Genomic DNA, 23,022 nt, shown 5'->3' with positions numbered 1-23,022 from the left:
TTATCTGCCCTTCCATTCTAAATGATAGCTTTGCTGGATAAAGTAATCTTGGGTGTAGGTCCTTGTCTGTCTTTCATGACTTGGAATACTTCTTTCTAGTCCCTTCTTGCCTGCAAGGTTTCCTTTGAGAAATCAGCTGACAGTCTTATGGGTACTCCTTTGTAGGTAACTGTCTCCTTTTGCCTTGCTGCTTTTAAGATTCTCTCCTTATCTTTAATCCTGGGTAATGTAATTATGATGTGCCTTGGTGTGTGCTTCCTTGGGTCCAACTTCTTTGGGACTCTGAGCTTCCTGGACTTCCTGGAAGTCTATTTCCTTCACCAGACTGGAGAAGTTCTCCTTCATTATTTGTTCAAATAAGTTCTCAATTTCTTGCTGTTGTTCTCCTTCTGGCACCCCTATGATTTGGATATTGAAATGTTTAAAGTTGTCCTGGAGGTTCCTAAGCCTCTCCTCATTTTTTTAAATTCTTGTTTCTTCATTCTGTTCTGGTTGAATGTTTATTTCTTCCTTGTACTCCAAACCATTAATTTGAGTCCCAGTTTCTTTCCCATCACTGTTGGTTCCCTGTACATTTTCCTTTGTTTCACTTAGCATAGCCTTCATTTTTTTTCATCTAATTTGCAACCATATTCAACCAGTTCTATGAGCATCGTGATTACCAACATTTTGAACTGTGCATCTGATAGGTTGTCTATCTCTTTGTCACTAGTTGTATTTTTTCTGGATCTTTGATTTGTTCTTTCATTTGGACCATTTTTGTTTTGTCTCAGCACACCTGTTTCATATAAGTGTCAGAGCCTTAGGTGTTCACCAGGGCGGGGCAACCACATCACTGTGTCGTGACATTGTATGTGGGGCAGGATCCTAAAAGGGAACACTGCCATCTGCTCTGCTCTCTGCCAGTTTCAGTCACTTCTCCCGATACCCACAATGAAGTTGGGCCCTTCTGGTGCTGTTTCCTGGGTGGGTGGGCTTATGTATGTTCTAGGACCCTGTGGGGTCTTCAGTGAATTCTCCTGTGAGGCTGGGAGTTTTTCCCGCTGCTGCCTCAACCCCCACAGGTGTTTTCAATCAGAGGTTTGAGGCTATATTTTCCTACACTGGGACCCTGGGTTGTGAGGTCTGTCTTGCTCCCCAGTTGTTCCTCCCAGTTTATCTGAACATGAATGTGGGACCACCTGGTCTGCAATCCATTGCCGGGTCCTCCAGCCACCGCCTTGCTGTGAGTCCTTTCCTCCCAGCTTTTCATCTCTGCTCCTCCTACCAGTCTGGATGAATGTTTCTTCTTTAACTCCTTGGTTGTCAGCCTTCCATACAGTTTGATTTTCTGTCAGTTCTGGTTGTTTTTTTTTTGTTTTTAAATTTGTTGTTGTCCTTGTTTTGGTCATGTGAGGAGGCACAGTGTGTCTACCTATGCCTCCATCTTGGCCAGAAGTTGGACATTTTTCTATGAGTTTGTGTATTAAAAAAAAGATCCTGTAGTACTTATTATTCTGTGACATGCTTTTTCCAATTAATTGACTGTGGATCTCTATGTACACCAATTAAAGCAGCTGTATAGTATTCAACCTCAAGGATGTATTGTAGTTTAAAATATTATTGGATGTGCACATTAATTTTTAAAAACTGTTTAAACTATATTGTGATGAACATCCTACAGCTTAACCTTTGGACAAGTCTTTATAACTTTCAGATAAATTCCTTTCAAGTAGAATTGCTGGGTCAAAGGTTTTAAGTTTCATTTGTATTGCCCAACTGCCCTCAGAAATACTGTTCCACTAACATGTCTATCATACTGTTCATCACAAGAAACAATGCTTCTACCTTTCTTTCAATTTTTGCCAATTGACTAACCAAAATATTTCATACCACTTTCAATATGCTTATTGATTTTAGAGAGAGAGGAAGGGGGGAGAGAGAGACAGAGAGAGAGGGAGAGAGAGACAGAGAGAGAGAGAGAGAGAGAGAGAGAGAGAGAGAGAGGAAGAAAAAGAGAAATATTGATTGGTTGCCTCTCATATATACCCTGACCTGGGACTGAACCCACAACCAAGGCATATGCCCTGATCAGAAATCGAACCCATGACCTTTTGGTTTGTGGGATGATGCTCCATCCAACTGAGCCACACTGGCCAGGTCTAATACTGCCTTTTAAATGAACATTTTGATTTAATTTTAGCATTTTAATGTTTATTGGCCATTTGATTTATGAGTTGGATAAGTATGTATTAAGGCATATGCTTTCTTAAAACCATTTTTTTCTACAAATTTTGTCATTTTCTATTTAATTTTGTAAAATTTTTGAACTAAAGTTTAAAATTTTTAGTTAATAAAATGAATGAATTTACTTGATAATTTCTTCCCATGGCCTTACGTTTGGGAAATCCTTTATCTCCTCAAACTTATTATAAGTATGAATTTAAATGTTTCTAGTATTTGATGACTTATTTTACTTTAATCCTTTAAACATCTGGACTTAATTGCCAGATATAGAGTAAGGTAGTAGGGTCTAACTCTATTATTATTTATTAATAACCACATTATTGAGATATAATTCACATACTATATACCCTTTTAAAGTGTACAGTTCAGTGGATGTTCATAATATAGCCACAGAGTCATGCAGCCATCACCACTACCTAATTTTTGGACATTTCTTCATTCCAAAGAGTAACTCTGCCCCCATTCGCAGCCTCCCCATTACTGCTTCCCCTCTCGGCCCTAGGCAACTATATCAATTACCTTTGTCTCTATGGATTTGCCTATTCCAGACATTTCATAGAAATAGGTTCACGGAGTATGTGACCTTTGTGTTGTTTCTTTCTTTCACGTTTTCAAGGTTCATCCATGTCAGCATGTATCAGCACTTCATTCCTTTTTATTTCTGAGTAGTATTCTCTTGCATGGCTATACCCCATTTGTTCACCATTCATCACTTGGGTATTCAAGTTGTTTCCACTTTTTGGCTATTGTGAGTAAGGCTGCTCTGAACATTTGTGTACACATCTTTGTGTACAGATGTGTTTTCAGTTCTCTTGGTGTATAATTGCTAGATCATCTGGTAACTCTATGTTTAACTTTTGGGGGAGCTTTCAATCTTTTCCAAAGAGCCTAGGCCATAGCACAGTCCCGCCAGCAATATCCCAGGCTCCATTGTCACCAACATTCCTTATTGTTTCTCATTTTGATTATAGCCATCTTTGTGGGTTTGAAATGATACCTCCTTGCTGTTTTGATTTTTCCCTAATGATTCATGATGTTGAGTATATTTTCATATGCTTCTCAGCCCATTGGCCATTTTTATATCTTTGAAGAAAGGTTAAAAAAAAGATTCCCATATTTTGCCCATTTTTATGTTGGGGTATTTGTTTATTTCTGAGTTACAGAAGTTCTTTATATAGTTTGGCTTTTCTCCTGCATTTGGTCTTTCAAATAAATTCAAACTAATTTTATCAACTTCCACTACCTCCTCTTCACCTCCTAAGTTTCTGGGTATTTTCCAATTGAAGGTCATTTCCTGGGCTCTGGTTGGTGTGGCACAGTTGGTTGGAGCATTGTCCCATACACACTGAAAGTTTGCAGGTTTGATTCTTGGTCACAGCACGTACCTAGGTCACGGGTTTGATCCCTGGTCAGGGTGCCTATGAGAGGCACTATTCAATGTTTCTCTCTCCCCTTTTCTCTCTCTAAAGCAATGAAAAAAAAATCCTCAGGTGAAGATAAAAAAAATGTTGATTCTTAGTCTTTGAGAGTTTTGTTCATTTTCTAAAGCTGTGTCTTATAATGCAAGCCTAGGCATGATCAAGGTGCATTTTGGCTCCTGTTTCTTAGTGTGATCAGCAGCCAGCACACAGGAGTCAGTGTGACATTTCAAATTCACACACTCTGCCATGACTGGTGAGCCAGTCCCACCAGGACAAAAGGAAAGACCGGCTGTGGTTATCACTCCCAGGGGACATCAACATGGAGAGGGGGAGGACAAACATACTTCAATAGTTCATGACACAATCCACAGAAACAAACGCAATCTTGATGGGGGTCCAGGCTGTCCACAGCTATAGGTCCATGTTACAGGGAGCATCAGTGACAGGTAGGATTGGAAGAAGGTGGCATTGCTTCACACCAGTGAAACATCTCCTAAGGATGGGGCAATGTTACTGTGTTCATCACAGGATGGGAGTGGGGTTAGCATGGGGGCTGTTAATTGAGTCACTTCTGATTTTCCCTATCTAGTGGTTAGAAGTACATCACTTTTGGAGGATGCTTAATTCAGTAACATACAGAGTAAGTACCATTTATTATGATGTATTCTCTTTCTCCCTCCATTGTCAGAGTACAGCATAAAGTAGTTTTTCTATCAGAATATGCAACTGGTCCTCCATTTCATTGAACCAATTTAGGATGCTCAATTTCCTTTGTAAAATTGATTTTTCTCTCCTTATTCACATTAAGGGCCTTCCACGTTTTTCATCTGTCATGGCATTATGGTGGAGAGTAGGCACAACTGAAGTCAAGAGAGCTGGTTTCTGACCAGCTCCTCCATTTACCATGCTTGTATCAGCTTCATTTTTGCAAAGTATTTTAAAGGAATTATCTAAACTCAGTTTTGAAGTTCAGGCTTAAAATATCCTCCAATTTCTCAGCATTATCAGATTAAAAATGGCACCCTCCACCCCCATTTAAAAGGCCCTCGATTACTCAGTCTGTCTGGAACATCAGTATGTGTAAAGCACATCATACTGTTGGGTTTCCTACTGGGCTCCATTTCTAGATCAATCTTTGGCTTTTTCATTGATTCTTTACATTTTAATTTCACTGATAACAAAAATGGACATAAATAATGAACACACACATATATCTATTTTAGGAGGGATTATCAATTTCATGCTTTTGAGGTTACAAAATACAGAATTGATTTGTGTCAATTCAAAATATTGCTCTAAATTATTAGTTATCAAATTCTCATGGAGCACATAGAGTGTGCCCAGCATGTCTTGGTGTTTACTGACACAATTTCACCACCATTTTTGACGAGTGGCGGCAATAGAAGGACAAAGGAAGTGTGTGTGATCAAAGGCCACGGGACAGGTAAGAAGGGAGAGTGTAGTGACTCATGCTCCCATCTCTCCCCGCCTACTCTTTCAGGGTAGGTTTTCCCTGAAAATGGGTTTTCACCAGGGCCTGACATCTTAATGGCCTTACACATAAGATCCCTGACATCATCATGAGACTTAGGTTCCTGAGGGAAAGTGATGATAACAAACACTTAAGTAAGCAAGACGATTTCAGAGAATGGCAAGGGACACCGTGACTTGGTAGAGACTGGTGGTTACTTGAGAGTTGATAGTCATGAATCCCTCTCTGATGGGGACTTCAGTTGAGACTTGAATTATGTGGAATGAATAGTGCTTCAAATCTTGGTTGCCTTTAGTTTGGGACAAAAGCTACCACATTTAAGTTGCCTTCTCTAGTTCATGACACAACATACATTATACGATGGTGTTTCTGGACCACATGTCATGAATGATCACCAGAACAAGCTCCATGATCCCTGTACCCAGCCCCAAGCACAGTGCCAGGCCTACCCCAAATGTTCAGCAAACATTTGCTGAACGAATGAATGGAAGAGCATCTGAACCTGAACTCATGTGTCCTCCTCCAAATCGCTCCTCCCAGTTTTACAGTCTCAGTGAGCCAAGTAACACTCTCGTGGTTCCCCCAGCAGAGGCCTGTGTGCAAGCTCCGACACTTCCTCCCCTGTCCCTAAAGCTACACTCCCCTCCTGCACCCAAAGATGGCCTGTCACCAAGTCCTATCTGTTCTCTCTTTCTTTTGCTTGGGCATTTGGGGTTTTGTCCTCTTGGGTCCTCTTGATTTCTCTCTAGCTATTCCAACAGCTTCTTAATGGGGGTCCCAGCTTAGGCTTGCCCCTCTCCAGCTAATGGTCCATACTTCAGCCATATGGAGCAATATAGCCTATGTGATCAAACACCTGACTTACCACAGTCCCCCACAACTCCCCAGCTTCTTGGGATGGTAAACAAGGCCTGGTGTGGTTGGGACCAGGCCAACTTCCCCACCCACGGCTGGTTTACTGCTTTTTCTTGCATCCAAACCCCGGTAAGACCTGGAACCTCATTTGTAGGGCTGGGCCTTAGGAGGGGAAATGAATGAAGCACGTGTACGAGCTTTTCCTCTATGAGAACACCCTTCTGATGGAGCCTTGTGTGGTGGAACTGGGTCCCCTCACTCTGCATTACAAAGCCCTTTAGGACACACGGGGACAAAGGAAACCCAGGGGTGTTGTGCTGAATAACATGAAGTGGGCCCCTTACAAATAACTCCATGGCACCAGGGGCCACATAAAGCCTGGGGAGTGCATTGTGACAGTGGGGGGCAGGCTGGTGCCAGGCTCCTAGCTTCCAACAGGTACAGGTATGAGAAAGGCTGGCTGTGGTTTAGATTTCCTTTTTTTTTTTTTTGCAAGCGGGTCACCCTGTCACCTTCTCTTCTACAATCCAGCTGCTGTCTAAGGGAGCTGTTACTCCCTAGCACCCCACATCCACCACCCCTCGGAGCTGTGAAACAGCTCAGGGTCCTCTGAAATGGGGGCCAATGAACTAGACCCTGAGCAGCAGCCCCGACACAGCTGACCAGCTGGGGGTGCTGTAGGCTGGGGTGCTGGGAAAGCCTGTTGGAGGGAGGAGGGGCAGGTACCCAGTGAGGGGTAGCGTCCTCCTGTGTTCAGAGAGAATAAAGCAATTCTGTTATAACAGGCATTCTGCATTAGAGAAGATTGATTTGTCCTTCTGATGTGTTGTTTCCATAGAAGCAGGGCTTAACCTTTTAAGTGAAGTTTATAAAGCTACCTAATTCATGTAAAATTAGGCTTCAAGCACATCAGTGCTTAATGCTTAAGTGTTTCTGGGGGACTTGCTATGGCCATTGATCTGACTGTCAGGCACAGCCTATGACTTTCCACGTTTGAAGATGCTCTTACTGGTAGCAATCTAGTTTATTTACTTTAACAAATTTATCTCCTTCATAAAGAGATAAAACTTCTTGGTTAAGATCACCAGAATATTAATAAATACCTTTTAATTAATGACTAGCATGGACTCTTCATAAACACAGGCAGACCGGCACACAGGCATGAAACAGGCACTTTCAATTAAAGTAATTTATTGCGTTCTTCCAGAACGGACAGAGAGAGCATCTTGGGGATTGATATCACAACACAATGTCATACACCATTTTCACAACTAGCCTTGTGTTGAATTTTTGAAAAGAACAGAGTAATTTAAAAAAATCTAAATATTTACATATTAATAAAACATATATACAGAAGATTGAGACATTATTCATAGATATGGAATAATTTGTTTTTGATAAGAAAACCTATAGAAAGGATTTCTGAATAAAGTCTAAACAGTAGTCACAGTAAGTAAGCACAAATACAGTTTTAATGTACAAAGTATCACTTCACTCTTGCAGTTTTACGGTAGGTATTTTCAACTTGGGGATCCACCGCACATCCTGTGAGTTGGACAGTCCCCACCCCTCCTGCAGCAGTGAGAGCGCTGAGCTGTCGCCCCAGCTCGGAAGGGCGTGCTTCAAACATTCGAGCTTTATATTTAGCAGATGTCACAGTGGGAAGGCGAAAGTTTCTACCTTTATTAGCAACATATTCATCTTATTGTAACAGAATTGAAAGGTCACTAATTAATCTTTTCAATTCCCTTGAGACGTGTTTTCTTCTGAGAGGCAGCAGACAAGTTTTAAAACGTATGTTGCAGGAAAACAAAAACCCTGGTTCATAGTATCTCACCAGACACTCGGTGAGCAGAGGGACTGGTTTCAGGGGAGGGATTGCTAGCTGGCCTCAAATGTAAACGGCCAACTAAGGAGTGATGGAAATAACAACTCTGAACCTCCCTGGGAGCTTCAAGAAGAAGACAAATAAAAGACACACATATATGAGACGTAGCTGTCTAGCAGTTGGGGGGATTCCGCAGGCCAAACCTAGCACCAGCTTCCTGTCACTGTTGGTTGATGATCTGGTCTTCAGTGGAAAACTGATTCATCCCAGAGCTCCCTCCCTCCCTCAGGCTTAGCTGTTCAGTGTTCTGTGGCACAAGTACCTTGGACAGGGGAGTAAGGCATTTTGGTGCTGGGCCTGGCCAGGCCACTGATGATTACTGGCCCTGATGGTTACTCCTCAGCTGCCTCACTTGCAGAACGAGGGGGAGGGACTAAGGGACACAATTCTGAGCTCTAACACTCTCCAACTTGATAAGTGCTAGGGAAATGCATTAAACAGAAGCACAGCAGTTCCCCCTGCCCCCCCCCCCTCCCCGGGTTTTGGTGTTTGGAGTTCACCTTTCTTTCCAGCCAAATTTTGGCCTTTGGGTCAAGTGTCAAAGATTCAAGGTAATTTGCTTTATGCAATAAATGAGATGTAAGTGCAATGTTTCTAAATAAAATATGATTTTAAAGTCACCGTCTTATTAGAGAAAGGAATCCAGACATAAGTATTTCTGTAAAACAAATATCCACATGGTATAATATCTCTTTAAATGAATCCAAGTTTTCATTTGTTGGTTTTATATAAAGTGGAATGTATGTGTACTAGGGATCAAATAAAATACATAACATTAATATATTTGTGTCTGGTTGTCACACAACACCAAAACACTGAACCACTCACACAGTTAAAACCATCTGTCAAAAGAGTTGTTAGGTATCATGTAGATAACCACTTACTCTGAGTGCCTCACCTTTCAATGAGTTATTCTGTCACTGTGTCAACACAACCTACATGGAAGGCTTTTCTTTCCTAAGAATTCATATATCATTTTCATTTACTCAGTTCAAATGGTTACTTTAGGGAAACTGATGTCACAAATGATTTCCTCTAATAGAGCAGGGCAATCCTGTCTCCCAAACAATCTTTAAAAAAATTGATTGATTTTAGAGAGAGAAAACCATCAGTTTGTTGTTCCACTTATTTATGAATTCATTGGTTGATTCTTGTATGTACCCCGACCAGGGATTGAACCTGCAACCTTGGCAGATCAGGATGACACTCTAATCAATTGAGCTACCCAGCCAGGGCCTCTTTTTCATCTTTTAAGCTGATGAAGATCTAATTAATTTTGGCCTTAACAACTGCTCCCTCAGTACTGGAAAGTGCCATTCTCCTTTACATAGCAACTAAGCAATTTATGTTAAAATAAATATGCTTTAAAACTCCAAATATTCACATTGAAGTTCTGGAAGAAAAAAAAGGAAGAGAGCTGCTTCTTTTTAATGGACAATGAACTAACTGGATCAGATGCTGGACTTCAAGGGTGATGAATAAACTCTAAGGATGATTTTTAAAACTCTTACACCAAACTGGAGGCTGGCTTCTTACAGATGGCCAAAGATAGTAGATGGAAACTATTCACACAGGACAACTAAACTTCACAGGACACTCACACTTCGCAGTAAACTGAAATGCTGATGTGGATCTTTGAGGAAATTCAAAGGGAAGAGGTGCATATGCTAATGAACACTGTCACTAAATGGAAGTCTAGGCAGTGAAACAGAGCCAGGCTCTGTATCTTCCGTGTTTTCTCTCCTGGTGTCAGATATGTAACCTACAACAGAGACAAGAAAATGAAGGGGGCCGTTCCCTAAAGGAGAGCTATACACTTTCCTGCGACGTGGCTAGAGGTAGTTTGGATATGTGAAGAACGTTGTGGGTGAGGTGTCTGTGTCCTGTTTAAATCATGAATTTTTAGCCAAGGCTTTCATTGTACTAAGTGAACAATTTTAGCCATTAGAAATCTGTAATAATTATTTTAGCAAGAGAGCCCTCGAATGTGTGTTACTATTAGAGGGTGTTCATATGTTGTCCAGGAACAGAAAATGGCTAATGTGATTTACCTGTAAGACAGAATATCATGCAGCTATTAAAATAATGTGTATGAAAATTTGTAATAAAAATGGAAAATGCTTGTTAGGTTAAAAAAAAACTTAGGAAAAGAAAATTTTATGTATTTGATCTCCATTGGATAAATCAAATAAGTATGGAGAAAAGTCTGGGAAAATAAAACCCAATAATGATTGTCTCTGGGTGATAAAATTAATTTACATTTTCTTCCTTATATTTTTCTTTATTAATTTTTAAGAGATTTTATTTATTTATTTTTAGAGAGGTGAAGGGAGAAACATCAATGTGTGGTTGTCTCTTGAACGCCCCCTGCTGGGGACCTGGACCAAAACCAAGGCACAGGCCCAGACTGGGAATCGAACTGGCGACCCATTGGTTCACAGTCTGGCGCTCAATCCACTGAGCCACACCAGCCAGGGCTCTTTATTAATTTTTAAAGCACGTGTAAAAGAATGCCAATTTATGACAAAGATTGTTAAGTGCAGGTGAGCTCCGTACTCCTCTATTTCAAATTCAGAAGCCTCCTTATTAAATTTTAGAAAGCACTGTTATGATTTTACTTCCCCCCCACCACAAACTGTTCCCAGACCCTGGATGTTTCTGTCATTACCAGGGCGCTCTCCCTGCACCTGGCTGCAGGGTGTCTTGGCCTCTGTTTGTCTCACCAGGCCGGGCTCTTTGGGGGTGGGCATTTGTTCACCAGAACCTACCACGGTGCTGGCTCCTGGGAGCTGCTCAAAAATGCTCACCAACAGGGTTGAGGACAAAGAAATAAAGAAAATGTTTTTCCACTATAAAATCCGTATCCATTCTTGTTAAGACTAGACACAGAAGTTTGCTTAAATGTAATGGATTGAGACAAATGTCATTTGACTGCCAGACTGTAACCCTGACTTGCCTGATTCTGGTTCATAGAAATACTAAGGATTTACACCTCTCCCCCACCCTCCTCAGAACCTGTGAATTTGGAAGGGAAAAAAGACCTAAAGTTAATCAAGGCATTGTTAAATCTTTAGAGAGGACCAGCTGTTGTCAGCTCAGATTAATGTACAAAGAAGGTCTGGCCAGTGACACTCAAATCTCAGGAAAAAGCTCCTTGTACAAGAAAGGTGGAGTTCACCTCTTAGTCTCCCTGGGGTGCACGCAAGGAGGGAGGGATCAGTAGTAGCTTAGAGTCCAGAGGAGCCACCAGATTGGGCGACAGTCAAGAGACAGGCTATTCTAATCAAGATTTAATTTCATTGCAAATTTGGGGCACCAACCTGGAAATTCTTTTCCCCTTTTCTAAATGATAAACAGTATTATCTCACTGTTTAGTCATTTGTGCCAAACATCTATCAAGAGTCTAGTGAAAGGACCCGCAGGGCCATTCTACTCCTGTCTTCATTACAACCTCACAGCCCTGGGCAACATTCGAGAAAGAATTCCATGAGTTTGAAAGTGTAGTGGACTTCATGGGGACTTACGATGGGCCTTCTAGCTGTGGAGACTGTGCGACAGTGAGAAGGAATCCTACAGGGATTAGTACATCATCAACTCTTGGGATCTTTAAGAAACATGCAGAGAAAAGCTGGCTTTGGCTTAGGTGTAAGAAAGCTACGCGGTGTAATGACGAGCAGGCGAGAGGCCTGGCCTCTGGGCAGGCCACCAACCAGCTGTGAGACCTTGAGAAAGTCACGTGGTGTTTCTGGGCCTCAGGCTTTTTTACCTGTAAAATAAAAGGACTGGGTAAAAAGAAAATATGGGACTAGATGATCTCTAATGTTCCTTCATACTCAGATTCCTTGAAATTCTTTTCAGTTCCATGGGGTTGTTCTACCATCCCACGTTCAATTTTCTCATCTGAAATGTCTCTTTGGCTCCATCCTCAGACAGGAAAATGCAAAGGGCAATGGGCTTCCTGTAATAATTTTTAAAAGCCCACTGTGTCAGATGACAGTGAGGACAGGCAGTGCAAATGTCCTGGGGCAACAGGCTGGAGGGGAGTAACGCTGGAGAGCACAACCAGAGCAGCACGATATTCCTCCCAGCGGCCCCCTGAAGTGCACAGTTCCATTATTGTATTTCATGTGTCTCCTGGGAATGGGCCAGGGGTGAAAGGCACACGGCTAACATGAGTTGTCCTGATATTCGGAGGACAGAATGGGAAGGAACAGTAGAGATCATGCATTTCAATGATGTGGACACATAGCTGAACAAGAAGAGAAATCCCTCTATATAATGACTGTACAGTACACTCGATATAAGCAGATCCTTTTTTCACTCGTCCCTCAATCTGATGCTCAGCCAGAGTGACAGAAAGCACTGTATCATTTACATGGCTGAGCTTTCTTGTTGCTCTTAAGTTCACTGACATACGTCTGCCCTACACCACAGCACTGTGCTTCACTTGCCATCTCAGGGTAAGGGCCATCAGTGCACACACGACCCAGGAGCGTGCCTACACAGACTAGCTGCTCCATTCATATTTGCTGATTTCCACTGAAAACTCAGCAGCCCAAATCTAGAGGAGAAAACACTGAGTTGAGCTTTTTCCCCTAGGAGGTTTTTTGGCATCTAGGTTTGAGGGTGGTCAATAAAGAGTCTTGAGGCCAACTGAGGGAATAAACTGTTTGCCACACGGCTCCGTGATCAGAAATCTGTCCCTCTGGCTCTCAGGCAAGAACCGGAGAAGAGGCAGGAGGGGAGAGTCAGAAGCATATCACTTGAGAGTTAAATAATGTGAAGTCACACTGATTCTATGGCTTAACATTATAGTAGATGCTTCAGTGAAATGTTACACTGCGGGGACCTGGTTATAACATTAATAATGTGCCACCCATGCCAGATGGCTTTGCCTGTTCAGTCACTCAACTAGAACGCAGTATTCACTAGGTGCCCACTGTATGAAGGGGGATGACTGACTGCCTCTCAATGCCCATTGGGGCAGGTGGAAAGGAAAGAATGGACATGAATTTCATCATAAAATTGGTGGCCTTTGTTCTAAAAAGAAATGCCATTATCACATTAAAATATTTTTTAATGTACAGAGGTTTGGGGAGGCAAAATCTTATGACACTAAATCCTTAGGACCTGCTATTCCGAGGTTTTTAAGAATATAAAACTGTGTGAGAAAAATGTAGCTTTTCACATTCAGTGTGAAAAATATGTCTGAACAAAGGGCACTGAGGACCTCTGATGACCTGGGTCTGTTAGAGGAGCATTTACTCAGGCATCTGCATCTCTAATGCTAACATTTTCAATGCAAATATTTTCCTGTGCTGTGTTTTCCAGCCGATGATGAAAATGTAAATGTGTTTTACCTGTTGGTGGTAGAGAGATGCCATCCAGTCTTTCATCACCGTCAGCTACCTCTGCTGGTTACAAACATAAAACACGAATCTCATTAGTTTCAGGAGCACATCTGTTTTACTGAATACAGTCATACAATTAAAAAACCCCAGTATATATGAGTTTTCACCTTTCTTTTCCCTTTTCAGCTCCAGTTGGTTCATATTCCACACTTTAGTACCAATATTTAAGTAAAATAGTTTAAAGATGATGTAAAATCAATTTTCCTGTACTAAAATTTTTTATATCTTATGAAACTTGTTCTATCCATCATTGATGACTGCAGTGCATTTCACTTATTTACATAGGCTTAAATATCCACCCAGAACTTGGGGTGAATTGTTTAAATACAATCATGAAGGCACAGAGGTCAGTGAATTCCTGTGCCAGAATTTTGCTTGTCATCTCCAGAACCATTCCCGAGGGGCAGGCTTAGGACACCTTGAGAATAAATCTTTTCAGATGACTGGAAATTCAGATCCTAGAGCTGCCAGCATAAGTTGACATCAATTCAGTCATAAGAAAATCAGAGGGAATAAGCATTTCTTTAAAAGCAATTCTATGTTTTAAAATGCAAACCTTTGCTCATCTCTGATATGTTTCAATCTCCTTTAGAGTTTTCCAGAAAACCTTCCACTAAATGCAAAAAAGAAGGTGCCCGTATGGCTCCTGAGAACTGATGGGCTACAGGACAGGTCAAAACATTTCATTATGGCCATCTGGGTGACTTCAGCTGCTCCCATCTCCCGGACCTAGTGGCCCCATGGGGAGTTTCCTGCCCAAAGTCCTGCAGGTGTGCAGGTGAGGCCAGTCACAGGAGGGCTGCCATTTTTATCACGTGGTAATGCTATGTTGGTGGGAAGCGAACTAATACTGTTTTCTTGTTTTTATTGCAGTTGCTTTACACATAATCAAGGTTCACAGATTTCCACCCTAGTTCAGCCTCTCACATCTCGTCCTCAGACTGCTACACTCTGACATCAGTGAGAGGCTCTTTCTCTGCTGACCTGCTCAGTCCACCACAAAGAAAAAACACCGAGAAGAGACAGAATAGTCAAGATCAATTTGGGCTAGAAAAGAACAGAAACCACTAAAAATTATGCTGTAGATGAATACTTAGCAACAAAAACATTAAAGTCAAGCAGTAAGACAAATGGAATAAAATTTTGCATATAGATTTACAGACAAAATACAGGACAAACTAAAATATTAACAGTGTTTCTCTGGATGAAAGACTTACAGGTATTTAAATTTTTTTTTCTAAAAAAATTATTCTGTATATTTAAAGAATAACAAACATGTTACATTTATATTTAAAAGACATTATTTTCTTCCAATTGGTTTGAGTGGATTTGAACAGGTAGCTGAACTTGTCTAGGATTTAAAAAATTCTCCAGCAATAATAGCAATAGCAATGCTACCACTATTTATTAGATGCTTTCAATTTACTGAGCACTTCACTTGCATTGTATTGTCTCACCCTTAGAAAACCCCACAAGGCAGGTCTGTTATTACATCCATTTTAACAACCGAGAAAATGGAGACAGAAAGTTAAGACATTTACCTAGGTTGATATAGCCAGTAAATGGCACTGCCAAGGGTCGACGCAGGTTTCTGCCTGGGCTCTTAGCCTCTTTGCTGTTAATCATGCAAACATGTATCACATGCATCGTGTATAATTGCTTTTCATTTAGTTATAGCAAAAATCAGTTCTGGGTATAAGCTGATCTTCCCTTTGTAATTAAGTTATCCTCACTTTAAAAAAGCAGGCCTATGCAATTAGGTGCTTTTTAGTAAGAACAGAACATATGGAAGCAAAAAGGTGTATGAGTTGGTAAATGCTGGCTGCATGAACAGGGCACAGTGTCATGGAGGCAGAACATGCCTGTGTTACTTAAATTTAATTGTAACATCTGTCTGTAATAACGGGCTCACCATCTTTCTTCCCTGGTGACAGTCAACTTGTAAAATTTGGAAAAGATTGAGCAAGTCCAATAAAAATTTAATAGCAGTGACAGCTTTACTCTTAGATCTAACACACACACACACAATTGTGATTTCAGCTCTGAGGAAATAATCTAATGAAAATGATAAAAATCCACACCAGGAGGGGCATCATTCCAGTTATAGAAAAAAATTATTACATGTAATGAGAGCCCCAAATGAATTTCTATTTGTACGTACAACCTTCCAGACCTGCGCGGGGCGCCTCCTTTTTCTAGAGGCAGTGCGAGCTCCCTTAAGCAGTGAGTTATTAGCTTGCCCAGGTGGAGCCTGTATCTAATTCCAGGAACTGAGCCAAATACGATAAATAAGGTTAAAGTTGTGGAATGTCTATGAGACACTTCTTGGATTATCACTTAGAACCAACGTAAGACAAAAAACAGGAGAGCAAGCAATATTATCGAGAGGTCCCAGTTCTACCAGCATGACAATGGAAATGCAAGTGGCTCTAGTTTCAATTTGCCGGGATCCCACTTTTATGCTGCCTGGGGAGAAGGCAGTGTAGCGGGACATGATGGAATTGGGAGACAAAACCCATTTGGCAGGCCCCTGCTGAAGTGCTGGCATTTTGGTGTGGTATGTACATCAGGGTTGGTTTTGCAGGTGCTGTCCACTTTTCAGACACTAACAGAACGTGCTAGAAGGGCAGAGGAGTGTCACGGTCCCGATCCCAAACATCTAGGCAGATAATCTAAAACCAGTGGTCGAAGTGAAAATACCCAAATATGATGATAACCACAGAATGGTGCCCACAACGTTCCCAGCACTTGGGAGGCTCCCGCAGGAAGGGAAGAGTGTGTGAGCCGTCTGCGGTTTGGGTCCCATTCTGTAGAAACAGGTGCGGTCGTGCGGAAATGAGCATGTGCCATGTGGTTTACTGACATACATGCTGGGTTGGTTCAGAGATGTGTTCACTGGCCAGTCTGTCTGTGGGAAAGAGAAACAGGAAAAAAGTCCCCACTGTGCGCATGTGTGTTTGTTGGGGGAAAGCAGGGAAGGGAATGGGACCAGGACTCATTATAATTGGTCTTAGCATCTGAAATAGAAAAAAGGGTGGGTTTATGTATAAAGTATTACTGTATATATTAATATATATAGTATGGGGAAACAAAATTTAAACTGAACTTCGTATTTCAGTCACATGGCCCATTGCCAGAAAGGCTGTTTCTGTATCCCTGAGAAGAGGCCTCTCCAATACACTCAGTAGGCACTCAACATCCTCCCCACTCTTTGTCTTCAATGTTTCAGGTCCTTTAGGGACTCATAATCACCTCCAGCTGGAGACACATATTCTGTGACACTGATTTCTCCACCTACATCAGTAATATCAGCATCCTGGATTTAGATTTCTCGCCCCTCAAGCTGCCAAGAAGCTTCAAGTATTTCTCACAGTTTCCCTTTATTCCTACCAGCCCCTGTGGAACAGGAAGGGACGGGCAGGCTTCTGTGCATTCTGAGGAGAGGAATTTGCTAGAAGTTGGTGGCACAGTTGGGACACTGTGTGAAGAACCAAAGGGTGGCTGGTTTTTGAACAACTTTGGCCCTTGCTTTTCCTTTGCGCTGAGTATTAAATTTAAGTCTCTTCACCATGACAAACTTTAGATCTCTCTCAAATCTGAATATTATATTTAGTGCCTTTTTTGAGGGGGGTGGTTAACAATTTTCCCCTGCAAATCAACGGGCAAATGGAGTTCTCACATACCTAAGTGGTCAAGACTGCCAAGGCAGAATTTAGGCAATGCAAGACCAACTGAATACTAGCAAGCACAGCCCTCAGGATTCATACTTGAAATTTAATTTGGGATATAAAATCGATGAGATATAGCACCCAACATGATGTCAGTGCTCAAAAAGGTGTTACTGTGTAAGATGATTGGGAAGTTGTCTTTGATAACACCTGTTGCTATCTATAAATTGTTTTTTTCACCCCAATTCTTTCCTGGAGTCTGAAATCTAAATAAAGGGGCCAAAGTAATACAAGGGGCTTTTGTGAGGTGACTCCAGGCTGAGGCAGGAGACCTTTATTATAAGAAGTGATACGAGACTCTGCTGGCAGGACTGAATCTTTGTAGGTGTTACTCAGTTAACCTACCCTGAGTGAGGTCAGCACCATGAAGTAAGATTCTTGACCTTTGGGGGAGGAAGAGAGAAGACAGGAAATTGGGAGGGAACTAAAGAGATGGGGGATCAGAGAAGGAAGTAAGAGAAAGGGAACTCTGTGATGACCACGTAGCAACAAGGATCCACTAAGGAGCCCCAGGAGCCCTGAGGATCTTGTTCCCGAGGGCGGAGCTCAGGGACATTGCTGACCTGCAGGTTTTGGGATAAGAATTTGAACCTCAAGGAAGGAGCTGACGAAAGAATATTCTCCAAGATCTCACATGACCTAGATGAGCTAAACAGTAAGAACTTTCTGTTGTAGACTATTGTCTCTCCTTTTCCAGGGACTGATTTGTTGGTTCGTTTGTTGGTTCCACGCTGGGCCACACACTGTTCTAGATACTTGGGACAGAAATGTGACTCGGACACCATCTCTGCTCCTTGGGCTCTCATGGCCACTGGAGCACACAGGTGGGCAACTATTCTGCTGGGAGGAGACCAAAGTGCTGTAGCCACCTGGGGGGGACCCAGGAGAAGGAACCTCCATGTGGTGACAGGAGGAGGCTTTGTTTTCCAGGCAGAGGAAAACATGAGTTTGAAAACCTAGCATATTTCAGAACAGGGAGAGTTTGCAGAAGAAGAGGCTGGTCAGGGGGTAAGGCTGACTGTGAAGAACTTTGCCTGCCATACTGGGGAGCAGGGGTGTGCGGAGAAGGGATTTTACTGTGGGGGTGACCCGAAACTAGCAGAAGTGTCTAACTGGGGTGGGAAAGACCAGATTTCATTAGCTGAGTTACAGAGAGGGAAGTCTTGGGTCTCGGGCCATGGCCATATCTGGGGCTGCACACCTGAGAGCCACTGACCATGGGACAGTCCAAGTCAGGAGTGAGGGTGTAGAATGAGAACAGCACTGAGGATGGAAACTTGGGAACGCTCGGTTTAGGAGACAGGTGGAGAGAGAAAGGCAATGAGGGAGACTGAAAGCATTGACAGAAAATTTGGAGGAGAAACAGAGAATGAAGTCATAGAACCCAAGGGAAGAGAGTTTCAAGGAAGATGAGATTCCACAGAGTAAAAATCAACATGAAGGTCAAGTCAGAGTGTTAATATAAACAGCAAGGGAAATCTGATCTTTGGGATGTGATTGCAGCAAAAGCTCCAGTAGAGGAGTGAGGTCAGAGGGCAAAGTGCAATGGATTCCAAAGTGAACTGGGATGGGGGAGGCACACCGGGACGCAAACCCTTTTGGAGGAATTTTGACCAGCAATGTTAAAAAAAAAGAGAAGGTAGTGTTTTTAGGAAATGGCAAGGATAAAGGAGTTGTTTTGCTTTCGGTTGGCAAAGGGGAGGAGGACAAGGTCATGGATGTTTTTTGAGCATCATTATGTATCAGTCTTTGTTAGTGGCAATACTTACATTGTCTAATTCTAACTCTGAAAACACCCCTGGGGTAGCTGTTAGCCTCATACAAATGAAGAGTGCGAGGCTCAGACACATAGAATAATTTGTCCAGAAGTCGCAGGATTTTGTAAATGACAGCTCAGAGCTAGGAATTCACACTTGTTCTTTCCACTATACTATACTGTGTTTGTTCACGATGATTTGTAATGAAGAAGAAGGCAGTGAACACTGAGAGACCTAGGAGGATGACCAGATCATTTATTCAAGCCTAGAATCCTTTGCAAGTGAAAGGGATGTTATTAATTATGCCAGGAAACAGGTAAAGCAGGACTGCCCATGCACAGCAGGCTGGTGGTCCCCTGGCCTAGGACAGAGGGGCCCACGAGGTTATGACTTCCTCAGCGACCTCCACCACTGCCAGGCACCGCTGTGTACAATACAGACATTCCCAGAGAGGATACACCAGTGTCCTCTATGAAGACATCTTTGTACAACATGTGTCTGGAGCCTCACGACAACTCTGAGGTGGCTTTATTTTTATGTCCACTTCATGAAAGGGTCACTGAGGATGAAAAAGGTGGGGTGACCTACCCAAGGTCAAGAGCTGGTAAAGAGCAGACATAACACTTGCAAACCAGCTCTTCTGACCCCATTATAATTTATTACCTGATGTGATAATACATTTTTTACTAATTAGTATAACAGAAAGCAAATGGTTAAAAAAGATGAAGGAAAGATTTTTAATAAAAAATCATCTAAAGATAAATATTTTATTTGGACATGACCTTGGGACCTAGAACTTTATGCACGACTTCCATAACTCTGTCACCGTTAGGTCAAAGGATGCTCAGGGACAGCATACAGAGATGACCTTGCAGCTGAGTGTTTTAGTTAGAGTCCTGATGGCCACTTTCAGAAAGAGCTCTAAGGTTTTCCACACTGAAAACCACTTGGGCCCTTGGTGCCCATGTGTCCCGTTGTTGCCACAAGGGCATTCCCAGCCTGTGCCAGGAGCTCTCCCCAGGCTCGGGCATGGTGATGACTGCTCACTGAGTTCACATGCAGCCATCTGTTGGTGACACAGCCTCATGCTCTCTTGGACCCCCATGACATCCAAGCCTGCAACCTTTCAGTGCCTAAGGTCGTCTTCTCCCAGACTCTCACCTCCAGCCACAGAAGCACAGAAGGGTCCACGCAGGCCAGGCATCTGAAGTTTGATCAGGATCTTTAAAAAACCTAGAGATGACTTTCTAGACCTTCTAGAGATGACTATTTTATTATCCTTATTTTTTGTTTTTATTTTTTAAAATCCCCAACCATGGATACGTTTATTGATTTTTAGAGAGAAATGAAGGGGGAGGAAGGGGAGGAAGGTGGGAGAGACAGAGAGAGAGAGAGAAACAGAAAGAGAGACAGACTTCAATCTGTTGCTTCCTGTACACTCCCCAACCAGGGATCAAACCCATAACCTAAGTATGAGCCCTGACTAGGAGTCAAACTAACAACCTATTGGTGCACTGGATGATGCTCCAACCCACTGAGCAACCTGGCCAAGGCTTTTTAAATTTTGTACTTATTGATTTTTAGAGAGAGAGGAAGGGGCAGTGAGAGAAAAAGATTGATTTGTTGTTTCACTTATTTATGTACTCATTGGTTGATTCTTGTTATGTGCCCTGACCCGAACTCAAACCTGGAACCTTGATGTATCAGGATGATGCTAAAACTAATTGAGCTACTTGGCCAGTGCTAAGATGATTATTTTACACGATGACAGAAAACTGACCTCAAAGGGATTCCCCACTGATAAGTGGGCCCACTGTCATTTTGGGGAGGTTGAGACTTCAAATGACTAAATAATCACAATTAACTAGTGTTCATTTTTTTCTGGAAGAAATCCTAGAATCACCAAGCCCAGATTAAAAAAACAATTTAAATCAATTTAAATCAATAAATACTTGGCTTAGGATTTCTTTCTATTACATGTGGTGTTTCAGGTAGGATGATTATTATTTTTTTTTACCTTAAATAGTACTTTCTGTCAGGCAGATCCAAACAAACAGAAATCAACAGGCAATGGAAGCAAATCACAAAGGAGAGACTTGCTTTCATCCATAAGACATGCAAGCACGCGGGTGCTGTTAGCAATCTTTCCCCCTTTGGCCTGACATACTTTTCCTATCTAATCTTCAGGTGAATTTCAGAATTCATTTCAATAGAACTCTCAAATACAAAACCACGACACATTATAAAGAGCATCTCCTTCAGAAGACAAGAGACAATGGAGCACCCTAGAGCAAAGCATTCTACTTTGCAATGTCTGAGAATTCAATAAAGGGCTTCTGCAATTATTTTCTTGTAGCTTATTCATACCTGAGCCTCTTTTTAACCTTCTTCTGGCCAGTTTAATTTGATCCTGTAGAATCTGTACCCAGTCTCTCGGGCCAGGAAGTTTATCCACGTGATTAGCAGTACAGTACTTTTCTGTGAAGACTGGAAGAAAATGTGAAATATCATTAAATGCTTTAACAAATAAAATAGACGGATCTGAGACAGGAATATATCCCAAGAAGAAAAAAAAGCATGTTGCTAAAGGACAATGGTTCCACAGTAGATACCTTCACTATCCGTAGTACACTCCTCTGGTGAAGGCGGAGCTTGGCACAGCCCTGGCCACATAAAATGTACTGTGCTTCACAATGGAACCAGCTATAAACATTCAGCAATTTCTATGGAAGGTGCCTTTTCTACTTGCTCCATGTCCATGATATACGTCTTATGAGCACAGAAAAAAGTGCTTTCTGTGGGTCCACTGGCCCCATGACAAAATTCAGCAACTATATTAAAATATTTCACCTTTTTGTTATTAATTCAAAATCTAATGTGAAATTACACAAATAAGATGATGTTCTCTTGGTGATTCCTACTAACTCAATCCGTTTTCAGAATAAATAGGATGTAGTTGTATCTTAATGGAAGTTCCCATTCCATGTTGAGTCAACTTCTTACAATACTCCATTGGCTTCTAGGAAAGAGCTACCTGTTAAGCACAAAAGGAAGTATGGAGAGTCATAGAAGGTGATGAAAGGGAGGCCAGGCAATTATCTTACTAAAGCCATACAGAGTGTGACTGCACACACAGGTGCTGACGTTGACAGTTCTGCTTCACGTGCCATTCCTGAGCGCCTTCCAACCTGCTCTTCGTAAGGTCAAGACCAAGCATGTACTCACGTCACACTACCTTCTTGGTATTTAAAATATTGGTAATCTTAATGTTTTAAAGGCTTTTCTAAAAAGGAAAATGTTGACAGATTCAACTGTTGTGTAAAGCTATAACATTTCTATTGAATGGAAAATAAATATTTCATTGAAATGAGGAAATCTACTTGCACTAAATGTGACTTGAAAAGGTTCAATATCTACCACCACATAAAGCACTCATTCAAATAAAAGAGCCACTTCAAAAGTTTCTATAGGTAACGGACAAAGTGTATTTAGCAAAAAAATTAGGAAAAATATTCAATACGTAAGCTCCCAAATTGTAAATCACACTTTATACCTACTAAATTAGAAGAACAATGCTAAAAAGCTAACATACTTAATATTGATAAATTGTGGGGCTCTGGCACAAACATTACTATTGGCATAGCTGGCAAAACCCTTTTGGAAAACAAGATGGTAATATATAATGAGAAGCATAAAACTGTTTTATGTTTGGATTGGTAGTCTTATTCCTAGAAATTTATCCTAAGGAAATAATTTGAAAGAAGGAAAAAACTCCACACAAATGTAGTGAATCCAGTCTGAGTTAGGGCCGAGCTAGTGAAGATGGAGGGGTGACCAGATCTGTATCTAGAATGGGCATTTCTGCAGAATCACATGACCTGGTAACTACAGAAGAACTGCAAGGTTTGTAACGGGAGAGGCAGGTGTATTCAGCTTGGTTTGGGACATGCGGTGTTTGGCGTCTGTGGGGCACCCATGTGGAAATGGCTAGCAGATATTTCTGTACAGAGGCCTGCAGTTCAGAGAAGGGTCCAGGCTGATACCAGTTTCAGAGGGACAAACATTTAAAATGACAGAAAAAAACGTTGACCAGGGAGAACATATCCCGTGAACAGAGTGCTGGGCCAAACACAGAGCTAGAGAGAATCCCAGTGGCTGAGTGGAGATTAAGGTACAGGAGTCCATGAAGGAGGCCAGGATGGGCTAGGAAGAGAAGGACTGGGAAGGGAGGAGGGCTGAGGGAC

At 41.9% G+C, this 23,022-nt stretch overlaps 1 protein-coding gene across 8 annotated transcripts in view; it reads right to left on the bottom strand.

The window, feature by feature from the left end:
• BEND7 (BEN domain containing 7) overlaps nucleotides 1–23,022 on the bottom strand; it is a 97,398-nt gene that overhangs the window by 3,017 nt on the left and 71,359 nt on the right. For 3 of the 8 annotated variants that reach the window (XM_045857994.1, XM_045857992.1, XM_045857998.1), the window contains 3 exons: nucleotides 21,146–21,265; nucleotides 13,243–13,296; nucleotides 7,193–9,644 (listed from right to left, as the gene is read on the bottom strand). In XM_045857994.1, coding sequence (XP_045713950.1) covers nucleotides 9,550–9,644; nucleotides 13,243–13,296; nucleotides 21,146–21,265 — 269 coding nt within the window. In that variant the 3' untranslated portion in view covers nucleotides 7,193–9,549. Of the gene's footprint in view, nucleotides 1–7,192; nucleotides 9,645–10,263; nucleotides 11,649–13,242; nucleotides 13,297–21,145; nucleotides 21,266–23,022 lie in introns of those variants that run through there. The other 5 variants (XM_045857993.1, XM_045857996.1, XM_045857997.1 and 2 more) reach the window with 5 other exon arrangements.

The sequence above is a fragment of the Phyllostomus hastatus genome, unplaced genomic scaffold, assembly GCF_019186645.2.
Source record: "Phyllostomus hastatus isolate PE091 unplaced genomic scaffold, TTU_PhHast_1.1 phas_scaffold_1674, whole genome shotgun sequence".
NCBI classification, from domain to species: Eukaryota; Metazoa; Chordata; class Mammalia; order Chiroptera; family Phyllostomidae; genus Phyllostomus; species Phyllostomus hastatus.
This window is presented reverse-complemented; position numbering and strand designations above follow the sequence as displayed.